General features: G+C 47.9%; 1 protein-coding gene across 1 annotated transcript in view; it reads right to left on the reverse strand.

Annotated features, from left to right (window-relative positions):
* Positions 1–16,616, reverse strand: part of sorcs3b (sortilin related VPS10 domain containing receptor 3b) — a 77,917-nt gene extending 61,301 nt beyond the window's left edge. Inside the window, exon 1 of the mRNA XM_077239307.1 lies at positions 15,891–16,616. Within this exon, the coding sequence (XP_077095422.1) occupies positions 15,891–16,487 (597 nt within the window). The 5' untranslated portion in view covers positions 16,488–16,616. The remainder of the gene's footprint in view (positions 1–15,890) is intronic.
* Positions 16,617–17,666: the final 1,050 nt, after the last annotated feature.

Below are 17,666 nucleotides of genomic sequence, written 5' to 3' on the forward strand. Positions count from 1 at the left end.
CACTCCGCCCCCGCGGCGCGGGTATAAATACGGAAGTGGATGCACGCACTAGTTGCCTTTCGCTTCGGAGCCGATCGTTTGATGTCTCTGAGAGTGCTGTTGTCTACAACGAGCGAGTGTGTCGGTGTTCTTCAGGAAGACTCTCCCAGTGCTGGTGTTCTACAGCGCGAGTGCAGCGGTGATCGCGAGCTTTGAGCTCTCAACTGCTGTTTTAACAGCAACAAATTTCTAAATGTTTGTGTGTGTTGATGGCTGGTTAGAGGGCGGAAAAGTGAGTGCTTCACTGTTTCAGTTCTCTGTTCAGTGTTGCCGCGGTCATTCCCCTGTGTGCTCCGGCACTGGTGACGGTCCTATTTTCTGAAAGAGCAACACGGGTGCGTTTGCGTCTTTTTCAAGATGTCATTCCGCCCGTGCGTTTCTGGGTGCGGTCGTTCCCTGTCTCTCTCTGATGGTCACAACTGTTGTGTCACGTGTTTGGCTTACAGCACGCTGAGACAGCTTTTGTGGACAGCTCATGTTTTCTCTGTGGGAACATGACTGTCGCAGTGTTGAGGGCGAGACTCGCCTTCGTTCGCGGAGAGCGAGTCCCCATTACCATGCCCCACCCTCGGGTGCTGTGTGGGATGGGTGACCGGAGGATAGTGTTGGATGTCCCGCCCGGTAACCATTCCCTGTGGGCTCCTCACTCCTCCCTTCCACTGCAACCACTGGGGCCTCCTGTGTTGTCTGCTGGTCCATCTGTAATGGGTGGGCCAGCGGTTTCACTCGGGGCTCCCCTGGAGGACAGGACGCCGATTGCAGGATCGGAGGGTGAGCTGACTTCTAGAGATGATGACTCGGCTGCATTGTCTCCCTCCGGGAGTTCAATGTTGCCCGAGCCGGATCCAGAATTATCAGCTATGCTGAAACGGGCCGCCGAGGCTGCCGGGCTCGAGTGGAACCTCCACCGTGTCCCGTTCAGTCTCGGTTGGAATCTGGAGTTTGGTATCTTGGGGCGGGCCGCCCTGGTTCTCAGCTCGCCGCCCCAGTGCCTTTCTTTCCCGAAATGCATGGAGAGCTTATCAGGTGGTGAACAGCATCTTTCTCTGCCAGAAACTGCCTGAATAGCTTTTCCCCCTCATTACCCTTGATGGAGGAACGGTGAAGGGTTGCGAGGTGTCCCTCCATTGGAGCGGTCTGTCGACACAGGTGCACCTTTGTCCGGCGGCCGCTGCCTTTTGGGGGGATCCTCGTCTCCCCCCTAGGGCCTGTGAGTTTCGTCTGTTCCGACGGGCAGAGCTTACAAAGCCTGTGGGCAAGCCCCTTCCTCTTGCGTGCCATGGCGTTGCTGCAGGCTAGGGCACCCATGGCATGCACGAGGGTAATCCAGACCGTGCGCTCATAGGTGAGCACCGCACTGCATCCGACCTCACCCTCCGGGGTACGGGTGTCGTAGCGTGCGTGATCGGTCTGGCGATGTCCACCTTGGTGGTCCAGTAGCGCCTTCGTTGGCTCAGCCTGGTTGGTATGGCGGATGCGGACAAGGTTCGGTTCCTGGTCTCCCCAATTTCCCAGGTTGGGCTGGTCGGCGACGCGGTGGAGAACTGCATCAAACAGTTCTCTGCCGCTCAAGCGCAGACGGACGTCATCCGGCACATCCTGCCCCGGTGGCCAGCTGCTGCCTCCACCCGCCGCCGGTGGCAGCTCCTCCGCCTGCTCGTCGCCGTGGGCGTTCTCCGCCCGCCGCTCCTGCTGGCCCTCCGCAGCAGCCTCCACCCAGGCCTCAGCATGGAGCCGGCCGCAGTAGAGACGCCCAGCCCGCTCCAGGCGCTGCCAAGCCAGGTGGCAAGCGACAGCGAAAGCATTCCGGAGCGGGCCGCCCAGGAATGGATGAGATGCTCTTGGAGTGGCACGATCACTCCCTCCCCCCGGGTGAGGGCCGGGTGGAGCCTTTGTTTGTGTGTGTGTCTGTTCCGCCGCTGGCTCCCTAAAAAAAAAAAAAAAAAAAACGGAGAAAGCGGTACCCACACTTCAAAGAGAGAGCAATTTCATCTGTTCCTGGGTCCCAAGAGGGCCAGTCTGGCGGGTGTGACCCTGTATAGCCTTACACCCCTCAGCTCCCCCTTGGTCGCCAGCAGGCAGCTTGGTGCGTTCGAGGACCCGGTCATCCGCCTTCTCACGCGCCCCCTGCCGCTTGTGGAGACAGGTAAGTGTTGCACAGCACACTAACACCACTCTCTCTACTTTGCTGCCCCACCTCAGGCTCGGCTACCCCGCTCAAGTGAGTGATAGTCATCACATTAGGTGTTGAGCAGACGTGCTCCTGAAAATTCAGTGATATTCATCACACCGAGTGTTGAGCAGTGCTCCTGACTTGTGCGTGCTTATCTTATCCTGCTGGCGAAGGATTTGATATAGCCGCTCCTCCAGCCGGTACGAAGGCCAGTTGTAAACTCGTTCTTCGTGCTACTAGGGGGTGGGTCGTGACCATCTTGGCCCAAGATTGGTCTGCAGCTTTGACCTGAAAGACATGTGCTTCAGATCTCTACCTCCCGCACCGCAGGCCATCCTGTGATTTGCGTCTAAGGGTGGAGTATCAGTACAGTGTCCTTCCCCTCGAGTGCTCCAGAGCCCGTTGGGTCGTCAGGTCAACTGGAAGAGAGTAGTCTCGCCCACGGGCTGAGTATCTCTTTCTTAGTTTTGGAGAGGTACTCGGTCCAACATGTCTCTCCAATGAGAATGTGTTCAGCTGGTGTTGAAGTGAGAAAGGGTCCCACTGAAAGAACTTTCAGAGGCTCCTGGGGTATATGGTAGTCGCAGCCTTTGGCTTCCTCCATATGTGACCGCTTCAGCGCTAGCTTCACGATCGAGTCCCGAGGTGACCGTGGCAGAGCAGCTCACCCCGTGTGACTATAGTTCATCCCGGTCTGCTGCCAAACCCTCTTCAACAGAGGGGCCATGTACAAAGGGCGTGTTTTAACGGGGGCCTGGGCGACCCCCGACTACACGGGCATTCGTGCCTCGAGTTGTTAGACATTGCGACCGTTGCGCAAGCTTCCCCTGCATGTCACAAACTCACCCGTCACCTCCTCCTTGGAGTCAGACGCTTCTGAGGGCGCCTTGTTCCACTCCTCCCGCTTACTCAATCGTGCCGCCATCGAGCCTCACGACAGTTATAGCCAGGGCAAGTGGAGACTCCATCCCCTGGGTCCGGCTGGGTCATGACCATTCCGGGGCCGCTCAGTTGCCCCCCCGGTTTTATTTTTCCGCCAGTGTTTGGGTAAACCGAGCGGACTACCCTTGGACAAACACTGGGTCTCAGCTGCCCCAGGGGCCCGCAGAAATGCGTTTAACCCCAGTGAGCCTTCTAAAAGTGACTGCGACTCATGGTCGCCTTGCGCCTGCAAGTCAGTGAAATCATCACTCTTCATGTTGAGCAGAATTGCTCCTGAAACTCAGTGAAGTTCATCGCACTCAGGTGTTGAGCAGCAATGCTCCTGTAGCTCTGTGAGTTCATCACAGGTAGCTCAGTGAATTCGTCACACGCAGTGCTGAGCAGAAATGCTCCTGGTGCTCAGTGAAGTTCTTCGCACTCAAGGGTTGAGCAGAAATGCTCCTGCAGCTCAGTGAGTTTATCACACTCAGGTGTTGAGCAGTAATGCTCCTGAAGCTCAGTGAACTTGTCACACTCAAGTGCTGAGCAGAAATGCTCCTGTCGTTCAGTGAAGTTCTTCGCACTCAGTGTTGAGCAGAAATGCTCCTGAAGCTCGGTGAGTTTATCACACTCAGGTGTTGAGCAGGAATGCTCCTGAAGCTCAGTGAACTTGTCACACCCAAGTGCTGAGCAGAAAATGCTCCTGAAGCCCAGTGATCTTCACATGTTGTGTTGAGCAATGCTCCTGTCTTTTGCGCCCGTCGCTTGCACCTACGTGCCAAGTCAGGAGAGGAACAGGTCTTCATAGTTGCCCCTTATTGGCCCAACTAGACCTGGTTCCCTTCAACAGCCTTCCTGACTTCCCCTGAAAACTCTTTCGGGGACGGGGCACGATGGCACACGCGTTCTTCCCCCGGAGATTCCGGGCGGTCTTACATCTGAACGCGGAGGTTCAGGTGGCTATCACAAGAACATGTGATAGTTACCATCACTTCTGCGAGCACCCCCTAGAATTGGGTAGCGTGCTTACGCCTTTAGAAGTGGAACCTAGTCGTTGAGTGCGTCTTCTCTCCAGAGGAGATCCTGAAAGCTTTCGATCACTTCAGTGCTCTCTTTCCTGCAAAATGGGTTGCAGTAGGCTGTTTTCCTTCACCCTCAAAATGATGTTGCCTCGGTGTTTAAACGACGCTCATCGTGTTGCAGAAGTATGCAGAAGCACGTTCTGATCGTCAGGTTCCTGAGGAGCAAGGTCTTGTAATCCTTGTGTCCCTCTTTATCCTCTTGGGCCTTGTCCCTGGGAGACCGCCCCTGAGCCACTGCAGGCAGTGAGTTAAAAATTCTGTTATATCAGTTCTCCTGCTCGCGTGGTCTCTACTAGAGGGTAGGGACTTGCTCGCTTTCGGTCAACGTATTGTGCCTGGAGTCTGGGCCGGCTAACTCTCACAAGCTGAGACCCCGGCTCGGATTGTGCCCAAGGTTCCTACCTCTCCCGTAATAGGAGCAGGTGGTGAGCCTGCAAGCGCTGCCCTGGAGGAGGCAGATCCAGCCCTGGCTTCTCTGTCCGTTCGCTTGGACGTGTACAGAATGCAAGTCATAGACCTCAGACCAGCTCTTCAAATATCTGTTGGAATTCAGCAGAGAGGGAAGGCTGTTTCCATGCAAAGTTGCACTTAGTGCTTGCCTTCATTTCGGCAAAGGTCCGAGATGCAACATGTCCACTTAGGTGTTGAGCTCCTCTATGATGAGTGTAAAGTGCTCCGCCTGGGCGTTGACGATATGCTTTGCTAAAACAGATTCTAGAGTTGGGGGCTGGACGACACCTAGTTGAACCGCTGCCTCACGTGGGCTCCCTTCTCATGAAGCCAGTTTCACCGTGAGCCCGGTTCAAGTGTCGGCTTGCTGCGCCATTCCCCTCCTATGGACTGGATACGTGCGCCTTTCTACTCCAGTTGAGTTCCCTTAAAATTGAACCCTGTTGAGTTCCTCCACACCCCTCCGACGTCGGACGTGCGGAACGTCTGGTGTTAGGCCTACCACTCGTAAGCAGTGTGGAACCTGGGTTAGGCTGGGTCCTTATGTTGCGGTCCCTTCGGTGACCCCATATGGGTATTCTTCCACGATACGGCTCCCTGCGGTGAGCCCGTGTCTTCCCTCGGCAGAGTCTCTCTGCCGTCACTGTCCGGTGTGTCTCCCCCCGTCTTAGGCTGGAGCCACCCCAGTGACATTCCATATGTTAGACTGCCCGGTTTCCGCCCAGTTCATATGTGTATTCTCCACATTACCTCCCTCTGGGTTGGATGTGGCTTCCGCAGCGTCCCTTCCTTCCAACGTACGGGGAACGCTTTCCCAGTGGTCCTGTAGGAACAGCAGTGACTTCCCTGGCCTAAGCCCTGTCCTTCCCCGCCTTAAGTTTGCGGGGGCATCAGGAGGCTTTGGTTTAGGCACTGGAAGGTGGCAGCGTTAGTGGCGTGTTCAATGGTTGATCCCATTTCAGTCGGCGTCGACTACGTCCGACGTTATCGACTGAAAGGGAACGTCCTGGTTGCGTATGCAACCCACCGTTCCCTGAAGGAGGGAACGGAGGACGTAGTCCCCTTGCCACTACCGCTGGACCACCGCTGACCCCGGGTTACTCTCGGCTCCTCAGCGAAAAGCAACTAGTGCGTGCATCCACTTCCGTATTTATACCCGCGCCGCGGGGCGGAGTGTGTGATGCGAATCACGCACGCCAATTACATTGGCTCGTTCAATAGTACTCGAAGAAGACAGGCTCTCTAGCGAGATCCCATTTCAGTCGGCGTCGACTACGTCCTCCGTTCCCTCCTTCAGGGAACGGTGGGTTGCATACGCAACCAGGACGTTCTTCCCACATCTGAAAATCCATTTTTGGTCAACCTCGAATTTAAAGAAGCAACATTTACGGATAAATAAAAAACCTAATCTACTCAGATTTAAATGACTGAATTGGCACAAAGTGCCAAAGTCTTGAGACTGAACTTACCATCACCACCACATTTGTAATATTTGAGTGATGGAGTTGTGCATATAGCAGGATAACCTGAAAAAAGATCATGACTTTAAGGAAACATAATATTAAAAGATTGCCAAGCTTTACAACAATATTTTTTACAATGACAAAAGAAATACTTTTTTATTGTAGATATTTATAATCCTTGGCTTCAGAAATGTTAAGAGTTAGGCTGTTTGTTTCACTTTCCCTTGAATTTGTCCATAAATCTCTGTGCTGAGCAAATGACAAATTATTTTAGCTTCAAACTTATTTTGTAATGGATATATTCGTATACTTTAGAATGGCTGTGTCTCATAAATCATAGGATTTAAAATGATTAGTAACTGACACAATACATGAATCTGTAAAACATGGAGTTTAACAAAATATGTTTGTATTGCTCTGGTAGATTCTAATCATGATTATGAGATTTCAGGGTTTGAGAGAATAAATCCTGAGGTTATGCAACCAGCTCTGCACATTAGGTGACAAATTATTGGAGACAGAATGTGCAGATTCACTTGATCATATGATTCAGGTAAATGGATACGACTTGTCTGCAAACAGATGGACAAAGATTCTTATAATGTTACAAAATATTTTTTTTATATATAAATGCTATTCCTATGAACGTTCTATTCCATCCTGAAAAATAGCACAATGGTTTTCAACCTTGATTATAATAAATGTTTCTTGGGCATCAAATCCGCATATTAGAATGATTTCTGAAGGATCATGTGACATAGGCTTTTCCCACTGCAGGGGCTTAATGCTCAATTTCCGATTTTTTGAAAAAAATCGTTTTTTTTGCAAGGCCGTTCACATTTCCAATTAAATGTGACCTTTTGTGATCTCCTGTGTGAACGTGAAATGACCCAGAAGTGACCCGCATGCGCAGAAGAGTACTAAACGGTCATAGTTTATCTTCTCATTCTACTGCTAGAACGTTGCTACTTCAACGCAGAATTATGACGTTTGTTGCATATCAATGATGTGCGGGTCGGATACATGTCACCTGGCCGTTCAGATTGAAGTTGCATTTCAAAAGATCGGATACATATTGGATTTGGACCACATACCCAAGTAGCCTGGGTCGCATTTGAAAAGATCGGATCTGTGTCGTTCAGACTGTCATGAAAAGATCAGATACAGGTCGCATAGGGGCAAAAAAATCGGAATTGGGTCGTTTCAGCCTGCAGTGTGAACGTAGCCATAATGTCAGAAATAAAGTATTCGGTCAGAATATATTATATTTTAAAATGATATAAAGTTTTAACAATATATTATATATATATATATATTCAATATTTTATAATATTGTTCCCTTTCAAGGGAACTCGAGCTGCGTCAAGCTGTGGGAACGCCTCTGCGTGTGTGCGTCATGAAGCATGTATGGAATCAGTCCAATGGAGAGACGGAACGTCATAGGCGGGTGACGTCATCGACCAGGAAACTATAAAGCACCCCCAAAACACAAGCGCGACAGCTTCTATGCCTTCAGTAAGCGCTATATGTGGATCTGTCTCAAGTGTTTTTGTCTGTCACTAAGCAGGAGTTTCACTATTTCAAAAAACTATATATATATATGTTATATTGAGAGACATCTATGGTTAAATCTCTCTGGCATGAAAGAAAAAGACAAAGCTTTTCTTTTGGACGCTCCGCTCTCTCCTCATGGTCTTTTTGGTGATTCTGTCAATACTGTCATAGATAGATTTCAGGAAGAGAAGAAACAGTCGGCAGCGTTTCAGAAATGTATGCCTCTTAAAATTCATGTCCCCGGTACTGCTGGGCGGGAGCAGTCCAGGCCGTCAGTCAGCTCCTCACATAGGGTGCAACAGAAGCAGAGTGTCGCGTCTCGCGCTCCCCCTTCCAAACAGTGGGACCAGACGCGGCACTCTCAGCCGAAGTCTTCTGGCAAAACTGATCTAAGGACAGTTATCATGCTGAGGGTGGTCCCTGCCGTGGGAGAGAGGTGTTCACCGCATTACACGGTGCCCGCTCTTCTTAGGTGCCCTCAGGGGCCCGTTCTGCCAACCCCGCCTTTATGCCGGGGCACAGACGCTCTCAGCGAGCGCTTTCCCGAGGGACGCTCGCCCCCTCTGAGGAGGGTCTCAGAGCAGTTAAGCCAGTCATTCCCTGCCGGTGCGCCGTTACAGGGCGCTGTGTTTGCTGCTCAAGCTACACCAGAGGCCAGTCTCAAGAGACTGGTACCCTTAGTAGTATTTCTGGCAGAGTGGAAAAGCCTTCCAAAAATATCTCAGTGGGTTCTGCACACAGTAAAAAAGGGTTATGCTATCCAATTCAGGTGTCGTCCACCAAAATTCAGAGGGGTTCTGCCCACAGTGGTGGGCCCCGAGCAGGCTCTGGTAATGGAACAAGAGGTGAAAGCGCTCCTTTAAAAGGAGGCTATAGAAAGGGTTCCTCCTCCCAGTTTGGAGTCAGGTTTTTACAGCCGATATTTAATCGTTCCAAAGAAGGATGGGGGGTTGCGTCCAATTTTAGATCTGCGCCTGTTGAATCGCTCGGTAGGGAAGCTAAAATTCAAGATGCTCACTATCAAGCAGATCGTGTCACAAATCAGATCCGAGGACTGGTTTGTCACGATAGATCTGAAGGATGCGTACTTCCATATTTCCATCCTTCCACAACACAGGAAGTTCCTGAGGTTCGCCTTCGGGGGCGAGGCGTACCAGTACAAGGTTCTTCCATTTGGCCTAGCTTTATCTCCCCGCACTTTCACGAAATGCATGGATGCAGCTTTAGTGCCCCTGAGGTTTCAGGGCATTCGTATCCTCAATTACATCGACGATTGGTTGATTTTAGCTCAGACAGAGCAGATGGTGGTTCAGCATCAGATGTCGTTCTCGCTCATATAAGAAAGTTGGGGTTGAGGCTGAACGCAAAGAAAAGTGTATTATCTCCTTCTCAGAAGACCACTTTTCTGGGCGTCGTTTGGGATTCGGTCTCGATGCGGGCGCGACTTTCTCCGACCCGCATCGCTTCGATTCTTTCAGCTGTGAACAAATAAAGCTAGGCCAGCTACTTACTGTAAAACAGTTTCAGAGACTGTTGGGTTTGATGGCAGCAGCGTCCAACGTTATACCTTGCGGCCTGTTGTACATGAGACCACTGCGGTGGTGGCTCCGGACCAAGGGATTCTCCCCGAGGGGAAATCCCCTCCGCACGATCAAAGTCACGCGGCGCTGCCTTTGTGCTCTGGTCATGTGGAAAGAAACCTGGTTCCTATCCAAAGGGCCTGTGTTGGGGGCTCTTTGTCGTCGCGTAACGCTAACGACGGATGCTTCCCTCACAGGGTGGGGGGCGGTCATGAGTGGTCGTCCAGCCCAAGGTCTGTGGCAGGACCATCATCTATCATGGCATATAAATTGTCTAGAGATGTTGGCGGTGTTCCAAGCTTTGAAACACTTCCTAGCAGACCTCAGAGGTCATCATGTGCTAGTTCAGTCAGACAACATGTTGGTGGTCTCGTATATAAATCATCAGGGGGGCCTGCGGTCGCGTCCACTTTACAAGTTGGCCCGTCAGATCCTCCTGTGGTCCCAGGGGAAGTTACGGTCTCTGAGAGCTATGTATCTTCCTGGTTATTTGAATGTGGTAGCAGTCTCCCTGTCGAGGCAGGGGCCAAGGCCGGGGGAATGGAGGCTCCACCCCGAGGTGGTGGAGCTCCTTTGGTTGAGTTTCGGTTGCGCCGAGATGGACCTATTCGCTTCCAAGGAGACAACGCACTGTCATCTGTGGTTCTCCATCATTCAGCCAGCCCCTCTGGGGTTGGACGCTCTGGTACAGCCGTGGCCGAGGTCACGTCTGTATGCTTTTCCCCCGGTTGCTCTGCTACCAGGAGTTCTGGAGAGGGTTCGCCGGGACGGGGTCAGCCTACTTCTAGTAGCCCCGTTCTGGCCGGCCCGAGTATGGTTCGCGGACCTAATATCTCTTCTGGACGGCTCTCCCTTGGAGATTCCGATCAGGAGGGATCTACTCTCTCAGGAGGGCGGTACGATATTTCACCCCCGCCCAGAGTTGTGGAAACTGTGGGCTTGGCCTCTGAGGGGGCCCAGCTCATAGAATCTGGTCTCTCAACTGAGGTTGTTGAGACCATCCTTCACTCCAGAGCTCCGTCCACGAGGAAGTTATATGCCCTGAAGTGGAAACTTTTCACTTCTTGGTGTGCAGAACACCGGCAGGACCCAGTTAACGGCCCAGTGAGTGCAGTGCTGGAGTTTCTGCAGGATCGTTTCTCTGCAGGGTTATCCCCCTCCACACTAAAGGTGTTTGTGGCGGCACTAGCTGCTTACCATGTCCCTTTCAGTGGAGTTTCTCTTGGGAGACACCCACTTATAACTCGCTTCCTTCGTGGCACTTTGAGGCTTAGGCCTGCAGTTCGTATGAGGGTGCCGACTTGGGATTTGGCCATTGTACTAGAGGGCCATTGTACTAGAGGGCCTTTGGCCCCCTTTGAACCTATTGAGGAAGTTTCTGAGAAATTTCTCACGTATAAAACTCTTTTTCTGCTTGCAATCTCCTCACTTAAGAGAATCGGAGATTTGCAGGCTCTGTCGGTTGCACCCTCGTGCCTGGAGTTTTCGCCTGGTATGGTTAAGGCTTTTCTATACCCTAGACCAGGTTATGTCCCTAAGGTCCCTACTAATGCTGTTAGACCTACAGTGCTGCAGGCTTTCTATCCTCCTCCTTTTGTGTCATCAGATCAGGAGAAACTTAACCTTCTCTGCCCGGTTAGGGCGTTAGACGCTTACGTCCACAGAGCTGCCCTGTGGAGGAAATCAGAACAGTTATTTGTGTGCTTTGGGCCACCCAGGAAAGGGTGTCCCGCGTCTAAACAGAGAATGAGCAAGTGGGTGGTTGAGGCCATCTCACTTGCTTATGAGTCGGCTGGTCAGCCTTCACCTTTGGCTGTACGAACCCACTCTACTAGGAGTATGGCTGCTTCTAAGGCATTGTTGTCAGGAGTATCGCTAAGTGATGTTTGTGATGCGGCTGGGTGGTCCTCACTGCATACATTTGTTAAGTTCTATGAATTGGACTTAAGTTCCACTCCTGGGGCGCAGGTGCTCTCGTCCTCTGTGCGCTAGTTCCCACATGACGGTCATTTGCTCCTATGGCGACGTGGGTATTGGCGTTCCCACAGCTTGACGCAGCTCGAGTTCCCTTGAAAGGGAACGTCTCGGTTACGTATGTAACCCTAGTTCCCTGATAGGGAACGAGACGCTGCGTCGTTCTGCCATACTCCCAGCATGCCCGTTAGCGCTTCCATCAGGCCTATCAGAAGCTGTCGCGCTTGTGTTTTGGGGGTGCTTTATAGTTTCCTGGTCGATGACGTCACCCGCCTATGACGTTCTGTCTCTCCATTGGACTGATTCCATACGTGCTTCATGACGCACACACGAGGCGTTCCCACAGCTTGACGCAGCGTCTCGTCCCTATCAGGGAACTAGGGTTACATACGTAACCGAGACGTTTTGCTGTATTCTTGGTCAAATAAATGCAGCCTTGGTGCACCAAAGTTCTACATATTTTTTTTAAAGTATTGAAAAAAAAATAGTACTTTTTTGAATAAACTTTTTTGAAGTACCAGCAGTGACTGGCCGCAAAACTAAAACATTGGCTTCCTCTCAAACTGCCCTAATATCGAAAAGTCCTTTAAAACTAACCAGGCTTGATGTGTCCCCGAGTCAGAGTGTGTGCTAAAGCAAAGCCACTCTGCTGCCCTGAGATAGATAGTACACAAACTCACACACACACACACACTCAAGGACATCCCTCATGCTCTCCGCAGGCCATGTGTACTCACATGAACACATGCGCACACGCCCTTACAAAATTTCACATGAACGCACGCACAAGCCCACACTTGCACATAGTTGACTGCCATCTTCCTGTAGGGCATCAACAGAGCATCAAAATGAAAAACTCGAGCGCAACAGACCGGCAAACAAAATAAATCCTGTGCAACCTATGATTGTACAGCCATAATCTGCGATTCTCTCACAGCAAGCCGGAGAGTTTTTTTGAAATGCTAAAATCACTGCTTGATCGCAATCAAACTCCCATGGAGAGACTTCCCCTGGAGATGTGCTTCCTTAGCCACATTTGCATAAGATCCGTTTTGTCTAGACAACGAAATACACAAACCCCACCTTTACAATGATTTCTTGCTCTGCGGGGGCTCCTCTCAGAGAAAATGTCAACGTGGACTTTAGAGGGCAAACTATGGATCAGGACCCAAGGGCAGGCGTTGCAGGGGCAGCAAAATGATTCTCTTGCATTTCCATCATCTTTATGGATTTTCATTGATTGTTTTTACAATTGAGAAAGCGGCCAAACAGCCTCTCAGTTGCCGTGAATCAAAAGTGAAAGCTTTCAGCTTTCAGTGACATTAGGCCTAAGAGAGTATGCTTTCAGCAGAACACACAGTCTCTTGCACACAGACACACTCACACACTCACTTCTCTTCAGGAAAACTGCTGAACGCTGTGGATCAATTTGGTCGCTAAAGCCACTAACATCAAAATAAAGCAAATCCTTGCATGCAAAGGCGTAATACATGAGCCAAGTAAGTTGCCAAATGAGTACGATCATAAAATGCAGACTGTATCTGCGAATGGCAGGGTCCCCAATCTGTGTTTTCTGTGCCCTACTCACCAAGTAGGAGATATCTGTTGAAGTTCACTTCACAAAATTCATTCATTTGGTACATCCTGCAAAATCATCACATATAGATGAAATTTGAGTTTTGCATATTATAGGAGTTTGAGCTATGATAACATAATTTATATCTGTAAATAAATACAATAGAAATTATCATACTTACATTTAATATACATGCGCACGTCATACACCTATGTTTATTTATATAAATACAACTATATTACTTTTTAATTCATATCTGAAAGCGTTGAAAGTGATAAATGTATGTTGCATTGTTTAATATGAAATGAAATGTAATTTGGTTATGTTAAAATTGAAGAATCTGTTCATCATATAAAGAGATCGTATCTCTTTACAAGGCTTGGTTTAGACCGCTTCATATGGATTTGTTTCATGATGCTTTTATCATATTTTTAAGTTTCCGTTACCTGGACTTTTAATTGAGGGACAGAGACCTTTGAAGATTAACCAAAGTCTTACGGGTTTGGAACGACATGAGGGTGAGTAAATGTTGACAATTTTCATTTTTGTGTGAACTATTCCTTTAAGATTGCAGAATACCCTGTGAAGTCAACTGTCAAATGAAACACACCTAGTCTCTAATTCTTCTGTGACATCATCACACAAATGTGCACGCCTGCAACACGCTCTCTATGATACCCTTGAGTCTAGCTGTATCCCGGTATTTGCATACTCTACAGGTATCTGTCCATCTGCTCTCACCTTCTGGAGCAAACAAGGGTATTTAAGGCAGGCTGTGCTGTAACAGTAAAAAGTATCATTTTTATTATTGCCCACTGCATCCTAGTGTGCAAATAGAACTGTGTGTGTGTGTGTGTGTGTGTGTGTGTGTGTGTGTGTGTGTGTGTGTGTGTGTGTGTGTGTGTGTGTGTGTGTGTGTGTGTGTGTGTGTGTGTGTGTGTGTGTGTGTGTGTGTGTGTCAGGGATTGAGTGAGGTCCAACAGAGGTGTGAAAGGCCAGACATTAGCTTTATCACTTGTGTGGTAATAAGACAGAGTGTCTACAGGAAGCAAAAGGAAAGGTTTCACATTTGATGAAAACTGGCATGACAGAGGGCTTCATTTGTTGCTTGCCGCTGAGAGGCTACCGGTGTCATCTCTTCTCGTGCTAACATCATTTCCTAAACTGATCTTTTCAAACTACCATATGGGCCTCATTTTTCATTTAACGTCATGAATGTGTATGATGAGTGCGTTATCCTTTAAACAATTTGGTGGTTCATTATGTATAACAGTGTCAAATGTGCCAAATCAATACAATAAATGTCTATGTGCAATGCATAAATGTGTGTATGTCAGGGTGAGATAGAGACACACAGGAAGAAACAGTTTGTGTGGATGCTATCTTTTCTCTGACGTTCAGTTTGCATCTGTGGCGTCGCAAAGACATCACTCATGCGGTTTGGTAAAAGATACAGCGATGGCATCAGCAGCACTGCAGAAAAACACACACACACAAACACACACACACACACACCTAAACACACACACACACACACACACATACATAAATTCTGCAGGTATTACCCTGCCAATCTTAAAAGTATGCTGACAGAGTCAGTCATTTATATTTCAGATGAGGCGTAGAAATTGTGAAGAAAAAGGAATGAGTTCGGGTTACAAAAAAAAAAAACGTCACTCAAACCACAGCAGCATATGGAGAAATACAAGCAGAGGACCCAGGGTGCTAGAGATGTATGTCTCTGGCAGATGTAGAAAATAGATTATTGATGAAAGAAATTGATTGTTAATAAAGTAAAGTGTTGCAGGCAAATAATTGACAGTCATATTAAAGTAATATTAATTTATTCTTCTGAACTGTGCACTGTGTTCACTTAAACTGCATTACTGGCAGGTTCATCTGAAACATCTGCATCCCAGAACAGATGCCCTAATGAAGAAGGCAACAAACACCAAAGGGGATGATGGCAAATCAAACTAAAGCTGTGTCCGAAAAAACTGCATCTTTATTCTTCATCCACCATGTTGACAATGTCTTTTGACCTATGATTTACTAACGACACCCGCAAAAAACAAGGTGTTAATATTAACAATTTAGCCACAAGAAACAACTTTCTTTCATGCAGCACTTGGCTCACAATTCTGAGACAATTTATTGTAATATTTCTACTTCTCTCAGCTCCTGCGGCCTTATGGGACAGAAAAGTGTCCACTAGCTGCACACTTCAGTATCTAAGCAGATGCAGTAGGTCATCCGGGTATCGCTTGCCTACAGTTTCATAAATTCTACACATTCTGGCATTCTACTCTTTTTGCATAGTGTGTAGTAAGGAAGTTAGCATATAAGTAAACATAATCGGGTGTTGGGGCAAATGTCTGTTATGGGAGACTAAAAACAAGAATTATTGTATTGTTTGTCACATGAAATCATAAGGCACAGTAACAACATGCAGTAAAAATCTTCAATGCAATCTTTCCAAGCAAAACTTCAAATCTGCCATTTAAATAGTTTCAGAGAAAGTATGATCACAACATAATGACAAGCAAAATAAGACTATTATGATCACACATACTTTAATTCATCAAAATAATAGAACCATGAATGGATGGGTGTTAAATGAGAACCAGTGGCTTCCAATAATCAATATACTTAGTTATGGAAAATAGACATGCATTAAAGAAATTAATACTAAGGGGAGACATATTTACTTATTGTTTTCATTCATGGATTAATTCGTGGTCTGTCAAATGCATGTGCAGGGAATTTGCACTGACTCTTTGGATGACACGCCTTGATTGCAGTCTCTGTCCGTAAACACACAAGAGAGTTTGTGTGTTTTTTTTTTTGTTTTTTGTTTTTTGCAATAAAGAAGAGCGGTGTAGAAAGAAACAGTAACGCGTGCACGGTTTTGGAGCTGCCACGCGCCAGTCGTGTGCGTGAACTACAGTCCAGAATGTCAAAGAAATCCATAACAATAAAACAACAGATAAAATGACCCACCTGCTCAGTTTAAACTTCACAACTATATAATAATTATGGCTCTCTAAAATGTGATGCATGGATAAAGTTTAAACTCACGCTGCTGTTGTGTCCGGACCACAGCACCATGGCCTGGTTATGAACAGAATCTCCAGACAACGCAAAGGTAGACGTAATCAGGTGTGGTTCATTCTGCCTCGGACTCTTCCCGGAACCGTCAACACCTCCGGTACGCCTGAACTCGAACCGAGAACCGGCCGCGCTGTCAGACGGAAACAGACTACGCTTTGCCTTTTCCCTCCTGTTTACTTTGATTTCCTCAGGAAACCATGTTGGATAAACTTTTCCGTCTTTTTCCTCAGCTTGGCTCGTCCGTTCCGCTTGGGATATGTGCAAGTTCTCCGGTGTCCCTCTCCAGGACACAGAAGGAGACTTTATGTGCGCTTCGGGGGAAAGTTGAGCTCCATCAATTCCCCACTTCCAGTTTTTATCAGTGCTGCCGTCCGGTACACTTCCAAAATCACGGCTGACAAAAGCCGTTGTCTGCACTTGTGTCTCATTTCGGCGTATTGGAGCGAAGCACGAGGTGCAAGTGATATCTGCGCGCGCTGGGAGCTGCACGAGAGCGCAGAGAAAAAACAGCGTCCAGTACGTCCAGCAGCTACACTCCGTCATCTTAGTCATCCTCACTCTCATTGTCACCCTTTACACCCAACCAAGTCCACGTAAGTTCCCTCAAAATTCCAACAAAAACACCTATAATAACTTTTCGCCACGGTAGTGACGTTGAGGGGATACCTGTATAACGGTGAATATATCTGATGTGCGGGTTCGGTCGGATGTGAGCTGGGTGTAGTTACCGGAGGGGTGGAGCTGCTGAGTGACACGCGCTCACTCACTCGCTCCGGCTTGGACCGAGCTCGGGAGCAGAGTGTGTGACAGGTGCGCGCGCGGGGTATAGCGATGGCCCCGAGGGTATCCGCGAGCAGAGACATCTGGAGCAGTCGAGACGGCATCTTTTCATATTAATATGTAGTAAGCAGGAAAACAGATAACCTCGTCTGCTGAATACAGAGACAGCTAAATGAAAACCACTAAGTCTTCATTTTAAAGTAGAAGTAAAATTGATTTACTGTGAAGCTGTTCGTTCTTAAAGAAAGTTTTGTTATTATTTACTCACCCTCATGTCCTTCTGTGCAAACATCTTGTGAAGAATCTGTATGCACCTCTTTTGCAATGGCAGTTTTTATTGTAACAACATCTGTCAAGCTCCAGAAATGAACAGAAAATGCCATTAAAGTTGTCCATATTATACTTTTGAGGCCATATGATAAAAATTAAGATTATTTCCTTCAACTGCAGTTATCTAATTTCACTATTCTGAATATTCAAAGGAGACTCAAGAGTTACTTTTTCAACACACAACCAATGGTATTTGGCGTCAATTATGTCAAAAATAAGGTGAATTTAAATGTAAAAAATGTTAAATACGGATACAAATGAGATTTCAGAGCTTCGGTGGAGCAAAGAATTTTTAACAGCTTAAATTTTGGTTACTGGCAGTTTTAAAAGTCTTGGGGTGCGTTTCAAACAACTCACAGTAAACATTCACATTTTAAAATGTCCACAATGCACCAAAAATAAACATTTTACTATAATTCTTTAGTTTGCTTAATATGTTTGCTAAAATGTTGTCAAGTTTTATTCAGTCTTCATACAGAAATGTAGAACAATACTTGTTATAAAGTATATTCATGATAAATGAAACATGATACCATATCGTTCCTTGTGTGTGGCACAGCAATATTGTTCATAAACACCAGTGATGTTTTATTGTGTGATATTGTGTTGCAGGAAATTGAGTAATCAGTGTCC

The sequence above is a fragment of the Siphateles boraxobius genome, unplaced genomic scaffold, assembly GCF_051911475.1.
Source record: "Siphateles boraxobius isolate OS27281-9 unplaced genomic scaffold, OSU_SipBor_1 22, whole genome shotgun sequence".
Taxonomy (NCBI): Eukaryota; Metazoa; Chordata; class Actinopteri; order Cypriniformes; family Leuciscidae; genus Siphateles; species Siphateles boraxobius.